This window comes from Anguilla anguilla, chromosome 2, assembly GCF_013347855.1.
Source record: "Anguilla anguilla isolate fAngAng1 chromosome 2, fAngAng1.pri, whole genome shotgun sequence".
Taxonomy (NCBI): domain Eukaryota; kingdom Metazoa; phylum Chordata; class Actinopteri; order Anguilliformes; family Anguillidae; genus Anguilla; species Anguilla anguilla.
The window spans coordinates 38,556,411-38,574,233 of record NC_049202.1 but is presented as its reverse complement, the minus strand read 5'-3'; the positions used below and the strand labels follow the sequence as shown (position 1 = coordinate 38,574,233).

Below are 17,823 nucleotides of genomic sequence, written 5' to 3'. Positions count from 1 at the left end.
AGTGCCAATTTCTTTCATATATCAAATTTAATAAATCATGATAGAAAACATTGAGACTGCAGGAATATGTGAAATCTGGCTATAGACAAAACAACTGTAGCAAGCTGATGTTATATGGCAGCATATGAATCAAACCGAAAGCACCTGGTCAATTCTTTTTTTTAATGTGACTAATACAGAAATATATTTTCAGCATAATGAACAAAAAGATATGGAGCTAATCTCTTTATAGCTGACTCAAATATAAACATATTAGATCCATGGTTGTTATAATTTGAGATTTTGGCTTAATTAAAAGAAGACAATTAGCCATGGACAGATGGTTTTTTTTTTTGCATAGAATGTTATTAACCTTCAGTGATTTAGGAAAACCTGGTGAAGTACAGTCAGACTACCCTGTAATTTACTCCTGCTAGATGGTTAAGGCAAACGGCCGGGCTTTGTTAATACTGAGATGGGAGACCTCCTCGGAAAATCAATTTGGTGTAAGAATTGGTGATGGTAGAGCAGTAAGGAGCAACCTTCCCCTAAAAAAAACAGAAAATCAATTTCCTATTGCTGAAGGAGACAACCTCTTTCAAATGACACATAAAAACCAATGTCTCAACCTTCTTTGGTCATTAAATACTCCATAGCACAAAGTGCAGAGTAGGGAGTGCTCTTTTGGCCTAGCCAAATATGCAATCTGGTACTCTAACCATCCTCCTCTTTAATTGATTCAATGCCCCTACCTCTTCACATCATCTGACATTTTGGTGCAACATGACTGCTGTGAATGATTTGCATAGTCACATTAATAGTGTTTAAAGTGATTTCCTCTTTACTGTAAATGGTTTGAGATTGTAACCTGAAACAGATATGAAGTTACATCACTTATTTATTAGACAGCTCTGAAAAGAGAAGATAACACACGAGTAGATGTAAAATTAGTTTTCACATCTTTCCTTAGAAATGTTAGGAAAATGCAGTGGTATGAAGGTGTCTCATAAGTACTGAGATGCCTTCTGATACCTTACGAATGTGCATGATTATGCATTATTCTGTGTGAATATTCACTATTCTGGTATGGAAATTAATTGCATAATTGAATTGCATAATTGAAAATTAAAGCCTCTGTTGTAAGAGGCATGGTATACTAAATGAGAGTGTATTTTATAAGAATACAAACATTTGCAATACATTGCAAAAATCGATCTAAATTTACAGGCAAATATCCACCGACGCGTCAAGGTTGATTGATATAAATGATTTTTCTTGCCACTCAGAGTCAATGATCTGATCTGGAAATCGAGACTAACTCCAGTCAGAGTAGCCTTTCAACAGAGAAATACTTGTGAACTGGCAACCCTGGAGGGAGGTGTCTGAGTGCTGCTGTAGAAACGCACTCAGAGAAACCCTGTCTGATCGCTATCTTTAGACATTGGTCAGGCGCTCTAAATCTTGCGTTCCAACCATTTTAAAAACAGGAGGCTTGAACAAAGTCATGGATTCATGGGAAGTGATGACACGTAAAACAGCAACCGTTTACATGCTAGGAGAGGGAGTGAGAGGTCGCTGAAGACATATCCGGGAAATAGCTAGTCAACGTTAGCCGTTGTAGCTAACGTTTGATGTAGCTTTGTTAGCTTGCTTGCTAACTGACAAGTTGGAAATCAGAAGGCAACACAGTGACGTATATGTGTAGCTAGTCTACAAGTTGTTTTGCTCACGTGCTCATGAGAACGTTTTTAGTAGAAGGGCGTTTGCATTGAACTTAGTGATAATTTACCACTTGTCATTATTCTTCCGAAAATGTCTTCGAGAGGGGGGTACCCAGGTAGTCCAATGAACCCAAACATTAACGTTAACCCCATGACAGCTGGACATGGAGGCAGCGTGAGAATGCCACCACCGCCGGCTACAATGCAACAGAACTCTGGATTCCGGACCATGACTAACCCTGCGTCGCAGTACCATCAGGTAACAAGATAACTTTTTAAAATCCTATGCAATACGTGAAGGGGGTGCTTTTAAAAGATGCTAAGCATCACCACGAATCTTAGCTACGGTCTTAACGAGCGAACTTAATGTGGTTTCAGTTCCATTTTTATTGCATGTGTCGCGTTAATTCGACCGAACACATGGGGATACGAAGCAGGAAATGTGATTAAATAAATATTAGTTGGGCGTTAACCAGATTTGAGCAAAACTTAAATAACGCTGTGGCTTGCGGGGATTGCAGTTTTACTGTGAGGAAACAAAGCAACTTGGGTTCGAGAGTAGCTAGGCGAATGGTACTGTTGCTCGCGAGCTGATGTTAGCGAACTGTTGCTAACCAACTTCTCAGGAGTGTTCCTCGCTGAAAAGGAAAAAAAGAAAACGTGGGTTCTTATGAAGTGATCTATCGAGCAAATACCTATCGATACTACTACTGACTGCCACACTGAATATGGTGGCTAACAAGTTAGCCAGCGTACGAGTCACTTCCGCGTGCTGGCGCACCTCAGAATGCACTAGTGATGGTGTCGTTAGCCAACATATCCAATAAACATTTCAACTTGACTTTGTTTATGAAACCTATGATTTGTGAACGTTGTTGGCTAACTATCCAGCCAATAGTGTGTGAGCATACGTTTGAATATGCAATCGTCTCTCGTTTTTTTGATAGCAGAACTCTGCTTTTTCTTTTTTTTTTTTTGATTCGGCAGCATGACTGTCCCAGTGTTGCGCGGTTATTGCAACATTGGCTTATTGCGGATGTGGTGGTTAGACAGTTGTTTGTCTACTTGTTTCGGCACTATATTCATTGCTGAAAAGTTATAATTTGTAGTAAGTAATGTCTGTGACAGCACGTGATGCCGCGATATAAGTTACCTCTGTAAGTACACTATATGACCAAAAGTATCCGGACACCACTTGGTCTGGGGCTGTTTGTCATGGTTTTGGCTAGGCCCCTTAGGTTCAGTGAAACCAAATCTTAATGCTACGACATACAACCACATTCTAGACGATTATGTGCAACCGTAACAGTTTGGCCTGCATGACAATGCCCCTGGGTACACAGTGAGGTCCATATAGAAATGGTTTTGCCGAGAACAGTGTGGAAGAAGTTGACTGGCCTGCACAGAGCGCTGACCTCAACCTCATCCAACACATTTGGGATCAGTTGGAAATCCAGCTGCGAGCCAAACCTAATTGCCCAATCAGTACCCAACCTCACTAATGCCCTTCTGGCTGAATATAAGCAAATCATTGCCATAGTGCTTCAACATCAAGTATAAAGCCTACCCAGAAGAGTGGAAGTTGTTATTGCGGCAAAGGGTGGACCAACTCCATATTAATGCTCATACTTTTGGATGAGATGTTGGATGTCATGTGTCCACATAGGCTACTTTTGGCCATGTAGTGTACTTTTCAAATACCTGAATGGAATGGACTGAATTACTGTTTCAGTATTTAGCCATTTGTTAAGAAACGGGGTCCTGTATCGACAAACAGTATTTTTCTGTTGGAAGATGTCCGGACAGTTATGCTATCAAAAATGTTTGCAAGGGCAAGTCCTTGGTATTATGGGTCATTTCATGTAAATTTGAACGCATTTGACACATTGAAACGTATACAGACAATGTCATATGAATCCTTATGATTTTCTCTGTGAAGTTAGCATTCAGTCTTAGAAAGCATTATGTGGTAAGCTGCACTTATCTGTAGTCCAGCAACTAGAGCAGCAGAGGGCTTTTTTGAAAACTAAACTGAGATGGTGCTCGTAGGTTTTTGCAGTTGAATCTCTGGGTCACGGAATCTCTGTAAATCTGTGGGCTTATTTTCCATGGTGAAAACTGAAATGACTGCTTAACATTTAACATTTGTTCACTTTGTTGGTGGTGTACTAACAAATCCAATGTGTTTTTTTTTCCTTCGGGGATGTCTTAATGGTGCCCAGTATTGTTTTGTTCAATCAAGTTTTTTTTTTTTTTTTTAGTTTCAACCCTGTACCTCAGTCACTGTTTGGGACATAAATCTAGAAATTCCTGAATTCGCATGGCATTCTATGTTATTGTAGAGTACATGTTAGGCTGTATACTGTAATAACTAAATATTGGTACTTTTAATACATCCATGTGTTGGTGTCTATCAAAAATCTGTGACATTCTCAGGAAAGTGGGTTTGAGGGAGAAATGTAATGAAACAGAAACAACTTGCCTGTTTTTTCCCTGTCAATATTGACGCATCACTGTTAGAGCCCGACCGATGCCAGATTTTTGGGTCCGATGCCGATCCCGATTTTGGAGAGTCCTAGCCCACCGATTACCGATGTTTTGTCAAAAAGTGCAACATTTTCAAATCAATTTGAAAAACTTATATTTTATTAAAGTTTCTATATTTAAGAACATTTACCTTATAAGCAAACAAATAAAAATAAACACACAAAGAACTTTTTAGATAAAGTAAAAGATGATATGAAATTAAATATATATATATATATAAACACCATCTTTAAGTGTGTGAAATCAAAATAACTCCACACCTTGCTTTTACTCCTTTCTTTACCAGCCATCTATAAAAAATTAATTTAAAAAAAATCAGTTTTCCAGTTTCACAAACATGTATTTTTATGAATATTATTATTGTTGTTATTAATTTGTTATTATTTCTTAGTATCTATTCTCAGTACATTAATTATATTTTCTTATTTTATTCCTACTACATGATCTCAAAGAGTAAGACTATCTAGCGAGCTTCCCTGTCCATAAGAATCAGGCGGTGAAAATAACTACAATGCGCTCTGACGCGTGACTAGATGACACACTCGCTCGCAATAACGCATTAGCTATTGACACAGCCTCATTATTTCTTATTATATATTCTCAGTAAGTTAAATGAATTATATTTTCTTATTTTATTTCTACTACATGATCTCAAAAAGTAAGACATTATCTAGCGGAGCTAAAGAGTGAATCAAGTGTAACGTTAGATGAAATTAAATTGACTGGATGAAATACGTGAAAAAAACTACAATGCACTTTCGTGCAGGTTACCCGCGCTAACTGTTGGTTGATTCAGTTCTCCAACAGCAATCCTTCTCTCATGTTATCACGACAAAGCTAGATAACATGGCTTAAAATGATCCATGTTAGAAGTGTTTTATCTGCGTTTTTACTGCCTGGTTAGCTTGCTACGATGACGCGTGACTAGATGACACACTCGCTTGCAATCACGCGTTGGCTATTTACACAGCATCATATAGTAGCTAATATCATTATCTCAGATAAAAGAACAAATTCAATCACCATTTGGCTAGTTATTTATTTGAGAATACAGCGATGTCCTCTGGAAATGTAGATCCTACGCTGCTTATGTGCTCACTGCCACTTCATAAAGGCTTGCTAGCCAGCTAGCTTGCTAAAGTGAACCAAATATGTTAGCTAGCTCGCTCGCTTGATAATGAGGATTGATAAACATAGTGGTCGTATAAACGTATTTAATTAAAAACTTTCACTAAATATACATACCTTTATTGCGCAATCGAATCTGTGTACACAAGTCTTGCAGTGGAGAATATTGGATGAGGCACGAGTGACAAACGTCTTATTAGAGAAGTATCGCGTCAGCTGCTGCAGTTCACACTTGTATTAGAGCTCCCTCTACTGGATAATTCAAGTAAATAGTAATTACAACGTTCGAACAGACAAGTACAGATAAATAATCGTTGTTTTTTTGTTTATTATACTTATAAAAAAACCGGGGCACATCGGCAGGATAACTACCGATCCAGATGTCGTCAAAAAAGTCAAATAATGGCCGATATATCGGCCATACCGATATATTGGTCGGGCTCTAATCACTGTAAACCTACAAACTATAAATGCGAGTTCTCGGAGGTGAATTGTCAATGGGGAGGTTAAATTTGTTTGAGTCAGCTGCTGGTTGATTTCATGCAACATTCTTAAAGTGACTTTACATTTAGTATAAGTGTCTCATCAAATCAAGATAATTTAAGTACCCCAACTCGGGCAGTTGAACGTACCCGTTTTGGGAACGACACATTTTCTCAGAAAACAGCCCATATCTTTATCCTTAGAAGTTTTTATGGGTCATTAATTTATAGCTTAATCATAAAAATAAGTAACTGACTTCTAAATACAATATTGATAAAGTTCAAAAAGGATACAGAAGGAAAATACAGTAAATACAGTCCAAAAAGAAGACCATGAGACAAACGCGGCAGTCAAGCTATAAGTGCCGGTGCTGACAGTAACTGAACACAGCTCTTCTGGGTCTGACATGCTTAAGCATGATCTCGTCCTGTAAAAAATATATCTGTGAATGTGCTGATTGGAATTTATTGGAATTTAATTTACAATCTAGAAGTAATTTGCTGTCAAATGTGGTGTAATTTAAATATTTAGCATGTACACTACATGTAACTTAAGTTCCTTGAATTCATCTGAACATACTGCATGTAAGGACATCTGGCACGAGGCCGGGCGGTAATTCCATCTCCTGTGTCTGCGCTTCCCAGCGCCCGGGCATGCCGCCCAGCAGAGGGGTGCCCATGGGCCCCATGGCGGGACCCGTCCCTGGGCCTTCCTACGGCTCCAGCTTGCCCATGCGCCCCGGAATGTCCCCGGTTGCCATGGACCCTTCGCGAAAGAGGTTCCTCCAGCAGCAGCAGCAGCAGCATCAGAGCCTGGGAGGGCAGAGACGCAGGTGAGTGGCGCCTCCGCCCCGCTCTGAGGGACGGCCTCTCCGTTCGGCCGCCTGTCGCCTCATTGCTCAGATTCAGGTGCACGGGGCTCACGGAGCGCTGACTTGTACCTACTGTATGGCCAACGCCTGTGTCTCACGCCAGACGGTTGGGTGTCCCCAGCCATTGCCACGCACGGCTGTCTGTTTTCTAGAATCGGCTAACTGGTTTTCAGCGTTCAAATTGGACTCAGTTGGGGCTTCTCGCTTTTCCTGGTGGGAGGAGCCCAGAACTGTATTTGAATCTGCACTTTGCAGCAAGGCTTAGGTGCAGATGACATGGAACGAACATACAACACATTGATCTACAGCTAGTGTAATTCTTCCTAGCATAGTAGGAAGCAGTATGTGGATTGACTCAGCCCTTACACCTATGCGTCTTTGTACTTCCTGTGACATATAGTGCCGACAAAGTTCATGCTTTGGATCTTTCAGTGACTCTCCTTAAGTTTTATGTTTCTGTAAGATGAGATATTGTCCTTGAAAGGGTCCTTTTGTCAGTGCTGTGAGAGGGTGCCTGCTGGGCCAGGGCAACAGGGGTAGGGACGCAGACCCAAATTTAAAGCATCCTGAGAACAAGAAGCCTTCAGGGTACGACTTTGTGACTGCGGAGAGATCACACCAAAGGGCTGTGGCAAAAAAAACAAACCAAAAAAAACATCTGTTCTGTTGGTTCCTGCAGATACTGAGTATGCAGCTCCAGCAGGGTGAAACACAGGGGCTGTGTTTAGGCCTAACTCCTGCAAGGCATTCGGCGTCACACGGATTAGAGCGGATTGGCACACTATACAGGCGTAGATTAGGTTGTGTTCAATTAGGTTAGCCTTAAGTCTTTATGTGAAGCAGCATTCATTCTGGAGTTGTTATCCTCCCCCGTACTTCTAAAGGTCACACACTGTTTCTTTGATTCTTTTAGTGTCAAACGGCGCAAGATGGCTGACAAGGTTCTCCCACAGAGGGTGAGTTTCAAAGACGCTGTCGCCCCCTCAAAGTCTTTAGGCTGGATCTTCTAGTGAAAATAATTTTTTGACTGGTTATTGTCTAATAACCACAGTTATTAGTTATTGTCTAATAACCACTGTTATTAGACAATGCATCGATATAGAAGAACAGAGACTCGCATTTGTTTTTTGTGACAGCGACAGACATACATTCTGAAAAGGACATTGATGATGCTCATCTTGGTGACTTGGTGATCTTTGCAGATCAGGGACCTGGTCCCTGAGTCTCAGGCCTACATGGACCTCCTCGCCTTTGAGCGGAAGCTGGATCAGACCATTGCCCGTAAGCGCATGGAGATCCAGGAAGCCATAAAGAAGCCCATCACGGTAGAGACTTCCTGTGATTTCCACCTAAACCACACGGCTCACTAACTCTGCCAAGATGCCTTTTGCCTTAATAACACCAGAACCAACATCAGCAGCTGGTCCACATCTCTTTAAATGCTGAATCATTTATGAATGAGGAAGTTATGCTGATTCAATAGAGAGTTCATGTCTCTGATTGATTGTGGTGAGAAATAATGTGTAGATGCTCATGGCTACAAATGTTTAGAGAGGCAGTTTATGATTTTATTCATTGATTTTATTGGAATTGTCACTGTAGTACTAGCAGTTAAATAACACCTGCTCCAGAAAGGTATTGAACCGTGACTCCACCTACAGTTCGAGTTCCAGGTCTCAAGACTTGTTTATTTTATGTTCTTAATGTTTGGTTTTATCTGTCAACATTCCTCATTTGGGATGGGGACATATGGGTGGCCTCTTCCAGGCACTAATGGTTTTTAAGGAGCCTTGACAACGTGGCTTTAAAGAACCAATAAAATTTAATGTTTATAGACCCTTTAGAACCTTAACTGGAAGTCCCCATCTGTTTGAGGGGTGGTTGCCAAATTCTGAGCCTTAATTTAATCTTTTTTTTGGCTTCTGCGATTGATTGCATATGTATTCAGCATCGTATATTATTAGTATGATTGAATTGAGCTTTCATGTATTGCTGCTCTTAGCTCAGTATTTTAATCTAATTAAAGACGTTGAATTGCTTTCTGAAGTAATGCTGCAGGCTAGCACGATGTATGACAAAACCAGACATATTTTGAGAACCTATTTGCTGGGGCTCTTCTGAATGGGGAGGAAAAAACAACCCTTTGCTTCCAGGACGAGCATTACCAATCAGTGCTCTTTCTCTCTCCCCCTCCTCCTCCTCCACGCTTAGCAAAAACGCAAGCTGAGAATATACATCTCCAACACCTACACACCTGGCAAGCCAGAGGGTGAGGAGGCGGAGAAGGTGGCCTCCTGGGAGCTGAGAGTGGAGGGCAAGCTGCTGGAGGATGTAAGTGTGTGGGTGGGGCCTCAGTCACGTTTTCAGGGCAGCGGTTGTGGTGGTGGTGGGGGCGGGGAGGCAGGCAGGCATTCAAGAAGTGTTAATCTAATATGGGGAAGGAAATGAAGACACATCAGTCTTCACAGTGCAATGTGGGCCACCCAGTCTTATACACACTAATGCTCATAATGATATCCCTCTGAGGCTTTAGCATCACATTATCCGTCCATTTGAAATGTATTTAGGGGCATTGCATTGTATTGAGCAGTATCTGTATCTAATTAATGTTGAGCGAGCAAATTTTTTTTCCAGACATTCAAATGAGGCAGTGCTGATGAGTGTGTTCTTTCAGTGCTGTGGTGTTTGTGGTTGATTGCAAGACCTTGCACTGAAAAGCTGTCTTGAATGCCATATCAGATTAGACGGGCGTATTCAGTTAAGTCGTTGGCAGGCTAGTAAGAAAACAAAATGTATGCTTAGCAGCCCAACCCGTGAGAGTTTTTCTTCTCAAAAGGTGATCGCTTTTAGAATGGTTCAAGCGGTCTTGATGACTGAAGATCGTGCCCGTCTATTCCAGGGCTGGTGTCAGTACATTCTTAAGCTGCTTTTAAAAGAGAAAAGGGCTTTCCAGGCCCATTTCTCAGGCTGTTTTCCTGTTGGGTTGTTTCGAGTGTCTTTCCATTTTTTTTTTCCCAACTGGGTTGGCGTGTGTCCTCGGCCCACTCCCTGAAACCAGATGTGCTCTCCGTCCTGCGCTCCCTCTCAAAATCCCTAAAAAAAAAAAAAAGAACAAATAAAAATAAGCAAATGGAAACTGCTGGTTACACGCTAGGCGCAAAGACGTGAACCCTCACATTTGCGTTCCAGCCGAGAGCTGTCGGCTCGACTGCAGCCGCTTGAAAAAGAGGAACTTGTTTTGATCCGGCGGTTTGAACGCACGGGGGACGAGGGGCGGGTGGTGGGGGGGGGGGGGGGGGGGGGAGGAGGGGTGTTGCACAAGCAGACATGGCAGCGAAGGCTGTAGAGATAGCCAGTCCTTCAGAATCTTGAGTTTTTCCAGATCCAGCCCCTGATGTGGTCAGCCCCAAACAATGTGGCCTCCCTCTGCGTTCGTAATAACCCACAGACACAAAAAACAATTCAGTCCTCCATTTTGTTAATTTTTTTTACCCCCCTTTTCCCTAATCTCTTCTTCAGCCCGGGAAGCAGAAAAGGAAGTTCTCCTCCTTCTTTAAAAGCCTGGTCATCGAGCTCGACAAGGAGCTGTACGGACCAGACAACCACCTGGTGGAGGTATGAGACGTTCTGTGTCCCAATCCGTGCCTGTTCTGCAATGCCAGCGCTCGAGCGTCTGTATGTTGCCCATGTGTCTTTTATTGGCTGAAACCCCCCCCCCCCCCAGTCGAAAGAATTTCAGAAAAACAGCTCGGCTGCAAAATGTGTTTCCAGGCACCGGCTCGTCAGAAATGATCTCCGTCATTGTGACCGGCCGAAAAGATCATACCATTGTCAGAAACCTTTTTTTTTTTTTTTTTTTAAACCATGTATTCAATGCCTGCTGGCCGAAAATGAATGTGGAACTCGTGTCGTCGGTGGAGCTCTTTGGGCAGAGCCCTAACTGTCGACGCGTTTGCGCTGTTGTCTCAGTGGCACAGGATGCCCACCACCCAGGAGACGGACGGGTTCCAGGTGAAGCGGCCGGGGGACATCAGCGTGAAGTGCACCTTGCTCCTCATGCTGGATCACCAGGTACCCCCCGCGGTTTAGGACGTCTCTCAGAAACTTCTAGAAACATCTAGTGTGGCCGACGAACCGCACAAAGGAAATTGAGCCATGTAGCATCTGTCCGGAACACGTTCAGAAACGGTTTATCTGTAGGAAGCTGCAATTAGGGAAGTGTAAGTAAATGGTAAATGGACTGCATTTATATAGCGCTTTTATCCAAAGCGCTTTACAATTGATGCCTCTCATTCGCCAGAGCAGTTAGGGGTTAGGGGTTAGGTGTCTTGCTCAAGGACACTTCGACATGCCCAGGGCGGGGTTTGAACCGGCAATCCTCCGACTGCCAGACAATCGGTCTTACCTCCTGAGCTATGTCGTAAGTGCGAGGGGAAGGCATTCTATTTGAATCTCGGGTGAGATGTGGGCTTATTGTAGACCGGCCTACTAAACCCAAATCGTCTCAATCGGCATCCATTTGCTGAATACCCACCTAGTGTTATATAGTGTGTGTTTGTTTGCTGAGGTTTCTGTGGTTTGTGAGACGCGTCCCTCTCCTCCTTTCTTCCTCCCTGCTCAGCCCCCGCAGTACAAGCTGGACCCGCGCCTGGCGCGGCTGCTAGGCGTGCACACGCAGACCCGGGCCAGCATCATGCAGGCGCTCTGGCTCTACATCAAGAACAACAAGCTGCAGGACAGCCACGAGAAGGAGTACATCAACTGCAACCGCTACTTCCGCCAGGTGAGCGCGCGGCACCCGCCCGTCCGCGGCTAATGAACGTACGGCGCCGACCAGCGCGAGGCTGCCGTTGCTGTCGACCAAAATTGGTAGAATGGGGAGGGGGAGGTGGATGGGGGGATGGGGAGCAGGCGAGGCGCGTAGCGTGGTCCTTCGGGTGGCCAACTCTTAAGCCCCCCCCCCCCACCACTGGACTGAAAAAGGATTCGATCCCACCATGCCACTTTTCTCAGCTCTGGTCCCTTTTCAATCAGTCAATCAGTCAATCATATTTTATTTATATAGCACATTTCATACAGTGGCTGTAGCCCAATGTGCTGCCCATGACCGAAAGACAATGCTACAAAAACCATCTGTTACACCCTCTGCATTCTACCTGTCTGAGTGAAGCAAGAAATACAGAAGGAGGGTGGTCCTGCTCTCCTTTAAAAAATGTATAAAACGTCTGGGCGAAATGGGTTCGGCCGGTTGTGATGGTGACGCCCCTCCCCTGTCGTACAGATCTTCGGCTGTACCCGCATGCGGTTCTCCGAGATCCCCATGAAGCTGGCGGGCCTGCTGCAGCACCCCGACCCCATCGTCATCAACCACATCATCAGGTGGGGCGGAGACTTTGGGTCTGCCGAGCCATGTGTCCGTAGCGACCAGCAGTGGGTCCAAGCGTCGCTGACAAAGTACTGCCTTTTGGTTGCAGCGTGGACCCCAACGACCAGAAGAAGACGGCCTGCTACGATATAGACGTGGAGGTGGACGACCCCCTGAAGGGCCAGATGAACAGCTTCCTCTCCTCAACTACCAATCAACAGGAGATAGCTGCCCTGGAGATGAAGGTCTGCTCCAACAGCATTGTGTTTGTGTAAATAAATACATTTATGTACTGTATTTATGGAAGATGTGTAACTATTACCAGAAGTAATATGTTGCTCCTACCAAATCGGCAGCACTGTGATTGGTTAATTCAGATGGGGCCCCAAACCGGTTTGTTATATGTTAATAGGCAGGAGTCTAACTTTTATTGTGGTCCAAATTTAGTGTGCCGCGTCTCCCCCATAGATCCACGAGACTATTGAGTCTATTAACCAGCTGAAGACACAGAGGGACTTCATGCTGAGCTTCAGCAACAACCCTCAGGAGTTCATCCAGGACTGGCTAAAGTCCCAATGCAGAGATCTCAAGGTAAAGAACGGTTTGCTACAATGTGTGAATAATACAACAGCTGCTGCATATGGTTAGTAAGTCATGAATTTGATGTATTTGATACAGTTGGATATGTACTATAGCGGTTCAAGTTGTAAGTGAATTTGGTGATGTTTCTTAACCTCTGTGCCACCTTGTTGCTGTTTTTCACTGTTAATATTGTAAAGTCACTTACTAATTTTTGGGCACAGAAGGCCAATACTCTATTTTTATTTGTAGGAATTTATTGCCACAATTTAAAGTCGGACTGAAATTTTAATCATTAAATGGTTTTAAAAATATATATTTTTTTTTTAATTATAAAAATGAATACATTTGGCCATATCACAAAAATGTTACTATCATGTTACTATGGAGGTTGGATACTGCGTGGGCGGGGTCGAGGGCGTACTCCTTGCGTTTTGAGTGACAGCTAGTGGGCGGACCGTCTGAGGCTGAGACTACAGCTAGAGTGACCGCCGGTTTTTCCGGTTTTCCCTCCCAGTGGGCTAGTACAATGAACTTGGGCAAACTCAAATTACGATGGCGGGAAAAAAATAAAAGTGTGGATGGTGGGAAAATGTTGACTGTGACAGCCATCACGATAAAATAATAGGGTGACAGGCTACATTTCAGTAGATAGGTAAAGCTAAATGAGCTGTCATATTGCACAAAGTCAACAAATCTCCGTAGCTAGCTAGATAAATAATATTCGGCTTTCCTGAATTGTTGCTTTATATTTCGTGTGATAATTATGTTGATGCTAAGATTGCTTTTCAGCTATGCCAGCTAATGTTAGCGAATGTGGCTGTTAGCTATACTCCTTGTAAGCCAGGCGAAGGTAATTCATACACTGAGTAATTATACATCCAAAATATAATAATATAAGAAACTTACTTTGTGGTTATCCTCCGTACAGCTCCGTACTGCACTTGATTGAATTGTGGGGACTGCTCCTGGGTTCAGTCACAGTTCTTTGCAAAATTCACTCTGTTTTTGCGCCCAATTCAAAAAGTTGCCTGGTTTAAAATGCAGACTGCAGACTCTTGTGTTGTTTGACACTAATGAACCTGATAAAAATTCTACCCACTTGTTTTTTTACATTTGTGTCCTTTGGGATTGCATGTAGTGAGTCAGTGCTTGTGCATCCTCCAACACAACAGTGCCACTTGCAAGGTGCCATGTTTGCTAGACTTGACAGTGGCAAATGCAGCCTAGCCCTCAATGTCAATCATAAGCAAATGCACGCTGTGATAGGCTGCATGCAAATGAGACCGCTTCCTAACGTCAAAAATCGGCAATTTAAAAAATGTGGGAAAAAACCACAGTAGGTGGCGCAGTGATTTTCAAAACACCAATTCCTATAATTCAAAACAAAAAATTATAAATTGTAAAGGATTTGATAATACAGCTGACACTGCCTATTTTACCACCAAGGGTAGTACAAAATATAAGCAAAGCAATTTCAGTCCAACTTTAAAAATCTAGGAGTGGGTAACACTGCCAAAATGTGAGTTTTTGGGTGCAAGTTCACATGGCAGGTGACTGCGGTGGAGTTGTTGTCACGGCACCGTCTCTGTTCCAGTTGATGACGGACATTGCGGGCAACCCAGAGGAAGAGAGGCGTACAGAGTTCTACCAAGCGCCGTGGGTCCCAGAGGCTGTGGGCCGTTACACCTTCTCCAAGGTCGGCAGCTGCATTTTGGAAATGTACTAGAGTAATCATGTAATTGTTTTTTTTGCACGATGTCTACTGTGTTTCATCCTGGTTAAGACGGAAACTATTAATTCAGACTTATTCAGAAAATTAGGTTAAATCAAGTTAAATGCTTCCATCTGACCCATTTTATTTAACTGAAGAAGCCAAGGCTGTCACCTCATTAGCAGTCTGTTTTATTTCTCTCAGGTGCAGCAGAGAAGGCAGGAGCTGGAGCAGGTACTCGGAATCCGACTGACTTGAAGCCCTGGTCTCTCTCGAGGGGGGCTCCCTCCCCTGCTGCCGGCCACCACGTCACCCCCCCACCCACCCCCTCGAGGCCTCGTTCAGCAGGACAAAGGCAGGCATCTCAAAAGGCCCGCCATGATGGTGGTCTTCACATCAAAGCTGGAAAATGCAGTCGAGCCCCAGAACCTGAACCGATCAACATTTCCGCAGCTCTTCCGTTTTTACTTTTTTGCTCTTTTTCTTGTGAATTTTGCCAATTTTGTAACCACGTGCGATTTTAAACTGTTTGCCTTTTCTGTCAGTTACGGCCTGCTTTTTCTCACTTTTTACATTTGTGCAAAATCGGGGAAAGCTGGATCGCTTTGCCTTTCTTCTGTCATGTTTTCTAATCAGTACTTCCTGATACCTTGGACCACAGTGAAATGTACACTGCCTGGTGTCGACTTTTTTTTTCAACAGTATGCAACGTGAAGTTTTCTTCATTGATGAAATTTATTCCTCTTGTATGTTTGTCAGATTTTGAAACCAACCAAATTTATTTTTGTATAATTTTGTCATGTATGTTTTGCTTATAAGGTGCCAGAATTTTCACACCTAAGTTGTGCGGTGTGCGTGTTTTATAAAGGGGTGTATAGCCATAAACCTGGAAAGCCATGGTTATGCAGTTTTTTTAATTGTTTTACGAAAGCTTAATGATTTTACATGTTTTCCATGTAAGTTTGCCCAACAAATATGCTAGAATCTATGGTTGCCAGGAAATAGGAAGTCTTTGTGGTGCTTGGAGCTTTGCATGGTTAGAGGGACAAAATTGTATGGGTTTTCTCGCTTGTTCAGTTGACTATTCCACTGAATTGTTTACAGCCTTTTTGTGTTGCTGTCCTGTAGGAAATCAGTGTGGCATAGACAGGAGTCCACCGAGCCTAGTGGGGTTATGTTGGGCGTCTATTCAGCAACCGGCTTTGAAACTATATTGATTAGGAAGGAATCAAAGCCATAGATCAAGCCTTTTACAAGCCCTCTGAGGGCGCTGATACTTTGCTATTTTTTTTTTTTTACACATATGGGTGTTAGTTTATACCACTTGGAGTAAACTCAGCAAACCTGATGCAGGTTGTTTTTTTTGTATTGTAAAAGTGTTGAGAAGAAAACATTCCAAAAATGTGACATATCTGCGCAAAGATACTTGTGGCCAAGTTTGTTGCACTAAGAGGTGTATTTTTCATGTGGAAGTGTTGACAATCTCATGGTGTACGTGACATTTTTCAGTGTGTGCTTATGAGGAAAGATGGCTCAGTTTCAAGTTGTTGTCTGCAGTTTGTCATGTTTTCTAGCACAAGTCTCCCCAGCTACTTCACAGCTGGCAAAAGTTAACTGATTTTATGTGTATTATTCAGTCAAAAGCACAGACTATGGTAAAATTGGAAAAAAATATATATATATATATGCTATTTGCACTCTTCACAGCTGTTGAGGTTTCCAGTCCAGGCCGTGAGTGTGTAAGGATTGCTTGTCTTTTCTGAAATCCTGGAGAACTTGCTCAAAGCACTTAGACCTGAAGAACAAAGAGCCACAATGGTACTGAGGACAAGCTGACCAGCTCTGCCCTATTCAGTTGTGGCCTAAAGGGATCCAGGAAATGTAACTCAGTCCATGACATGTCTGACCTTTGTCAGTTGGTTTATCGTGTCAGGTGACTGCATTTAACAAGGAAAGGACTGTTCTATCTCAGTATTCTCTGAACCAGGAAATTAACACACTTCTGAGAATTTTTTTAAAGAATTTTGCATGTTTTTCTATTTACAATCGAAGCTTTTTATACCTTTTTTAGCTTTTATATGTTTTGGGATTTTGGTACATTTGTAAAAAATAAATAAAATTTTAAAAAATTAAACGTACTTGGTGGAACAAAAGTGTACTGTTCAGGGTGTTTCATTTGTGTTTACTTGAACTGAGAAACGCATTCTAATTTGTCCTAATGTTTTGAACGTGAACACTCACCTTTACTCACCTTACTTTACTTGGTTTGCATGGAATAAAAAAATGAATAAAAATAAAACTAAGGACCAGACAAAACATGAATCTTAGTGTGCAGCCTGACAGTGAGGGTGTGCAATATGAAGTACAAGTGTCCAGTATAAAACATGCGTAAGAATTAGGGTTGTTGTTAAAATACACTATATATGTTACTAATGCAAATCAGAGAAATGGATATCGGAACGAATGTTGGGAAAGAACAAGTGATAAAAAAAAACTTGTGCCATAGCCCAGCTACTCTAACGAGGAAAACAGAAGTATTCAAAATGGCTAGAACCGTGATTAATAATTTCCCTACCCAGGCAACTTCTCTAAGGGGTAAGGTTTTCTGCGGTACTGAAGGATCCGTTTGATGGTTGTTTCTGTTCTTTTGTAAAATTTTATGTGCAATTATGGTTTAGTACTAATTTTTTCACTCTCTGTTCTTGCACCCCAGTCTTGTTTCTGACTCCCAGAAATAAGGAAAACATTTTTTGTAACTTTGAAATCAATACAGTTTTAATGAATAGGGTGGATTTATTTTATTATTATTTTTTATGCTTAGTCTATGAATAGTTGGAGAAAAGACCATGAAAACTCTGTAGTCTCTGCAGCCTTGGCATTTTTTTGTGATGACAAAAATGGCCAGGGATTGGAGAAGGTCCAACATTTTCATGATTGGTTATGTTTGAAACCATACAGCATTTTAGCAATGAAGGGCTGAGGGCAACCTGAAAACAAACCTCATTTGTATTGCATATGAATGCAGAATGTTTATTGCAATAATGAATACCTGCCTTGTGATTATGAGAACCATCTATTATCAAGGAACAGCTTCAATAATTTGATTGTAAATATAGTGGTATATTTATAAATGAAGATTAAAACAGGCAATGAGGGGGAATTGCACATATTGTGGAAAGTACACACAAAGGGTGTTTCCAATGTACCGTACACTGGGTGTTTAACCAGGCGTAACGGACAGAGGAAACCTTTCATGCTGTTGAAACTGCCCCTACATGTTTGAGTTGGGCTGCTGGAGAGTTTCCAAGCAGTTGAGAGTGAAAGTCTTAGGAAACCGGATAATCTGGTCATACCTGTCTCAGGCCTAACTGTTGCTCAGGTGAAGCCAAAGCTAAGTAGTTACTTATTGGGCACTGGCTTGAACCAACTTGCCTTC

At 42.3% G+C, this 17,823-nt stretch overlaps 1 protein-coding gene across 1 annotated transcript; it reads left to right on the top strand.

Moving 5' to 3' along the window:
• Nucleotides 1-1,351: 1,351 nt before the first annotated feature.
• On the top strand, nucleotides 1,352-14,841 carry smarcd2 (SWI/SNF related, matrix associated, actin dependent regulator of chromatin, subfamily d, member 2). Its single transcript, XM_035406217.1, has 13 exons — nucleotides 1,352-1,959; nucleotides 6,503-6,690; nucleotides 7,643-7,685; nucleotides 7,932-8,054; nucleotides 8,941-9,060; nucleotides 10,249-10,344; nucleotides 10,699-10,800; nucleotides 11,351-11,512; nucleotides 12,011-12,108; nucleotides 12,204-12,339; nucleotides 12,563-12,685; nucleotides 14,271-14,372; nucleotides 14,592-14,841. Exons 1-13 carry the CDS (start codon nucleotides 1,792-1,794, stop codon nucleotides 14,643-14,645), a joined length of 1,515 nt encoding a protein of 504 aa, XP_035262108.1. The 5' UTR covers nucleotides 1,352-1,791; the 3' UTR covers nucleotides 14,646-14,841.
• Nucleotides 14,842-17,823: the final 2,982 nt, after the last annotated feature.

Excerpts from the sequence above, each read along its gene's own strand:
- smarcd2 (XM_035406217.1), top strand. The coding sequence starts at position 1,792 with ATGTCTTCGAGAGGGGGGTACCCAGGTAGTCCAATGAACCCAAACATT. Across the intron at positions 6,691-7,642 it reads CTGGGAGGGCAGAGACGCAG|TGTCAAACGGCGCAAGATGG; the intron begins GTGAGTGGCGCC and ends TGATTCTTTTAG. Across the intron at positions 9,061-10,248 it reads AGGGCAAGCTGCTGGAGGAT|CCCGGGAAGCAGAAAAGGAA; the intron begins GTAAGTGTGTGG and ends TCTCTTCTTCAG.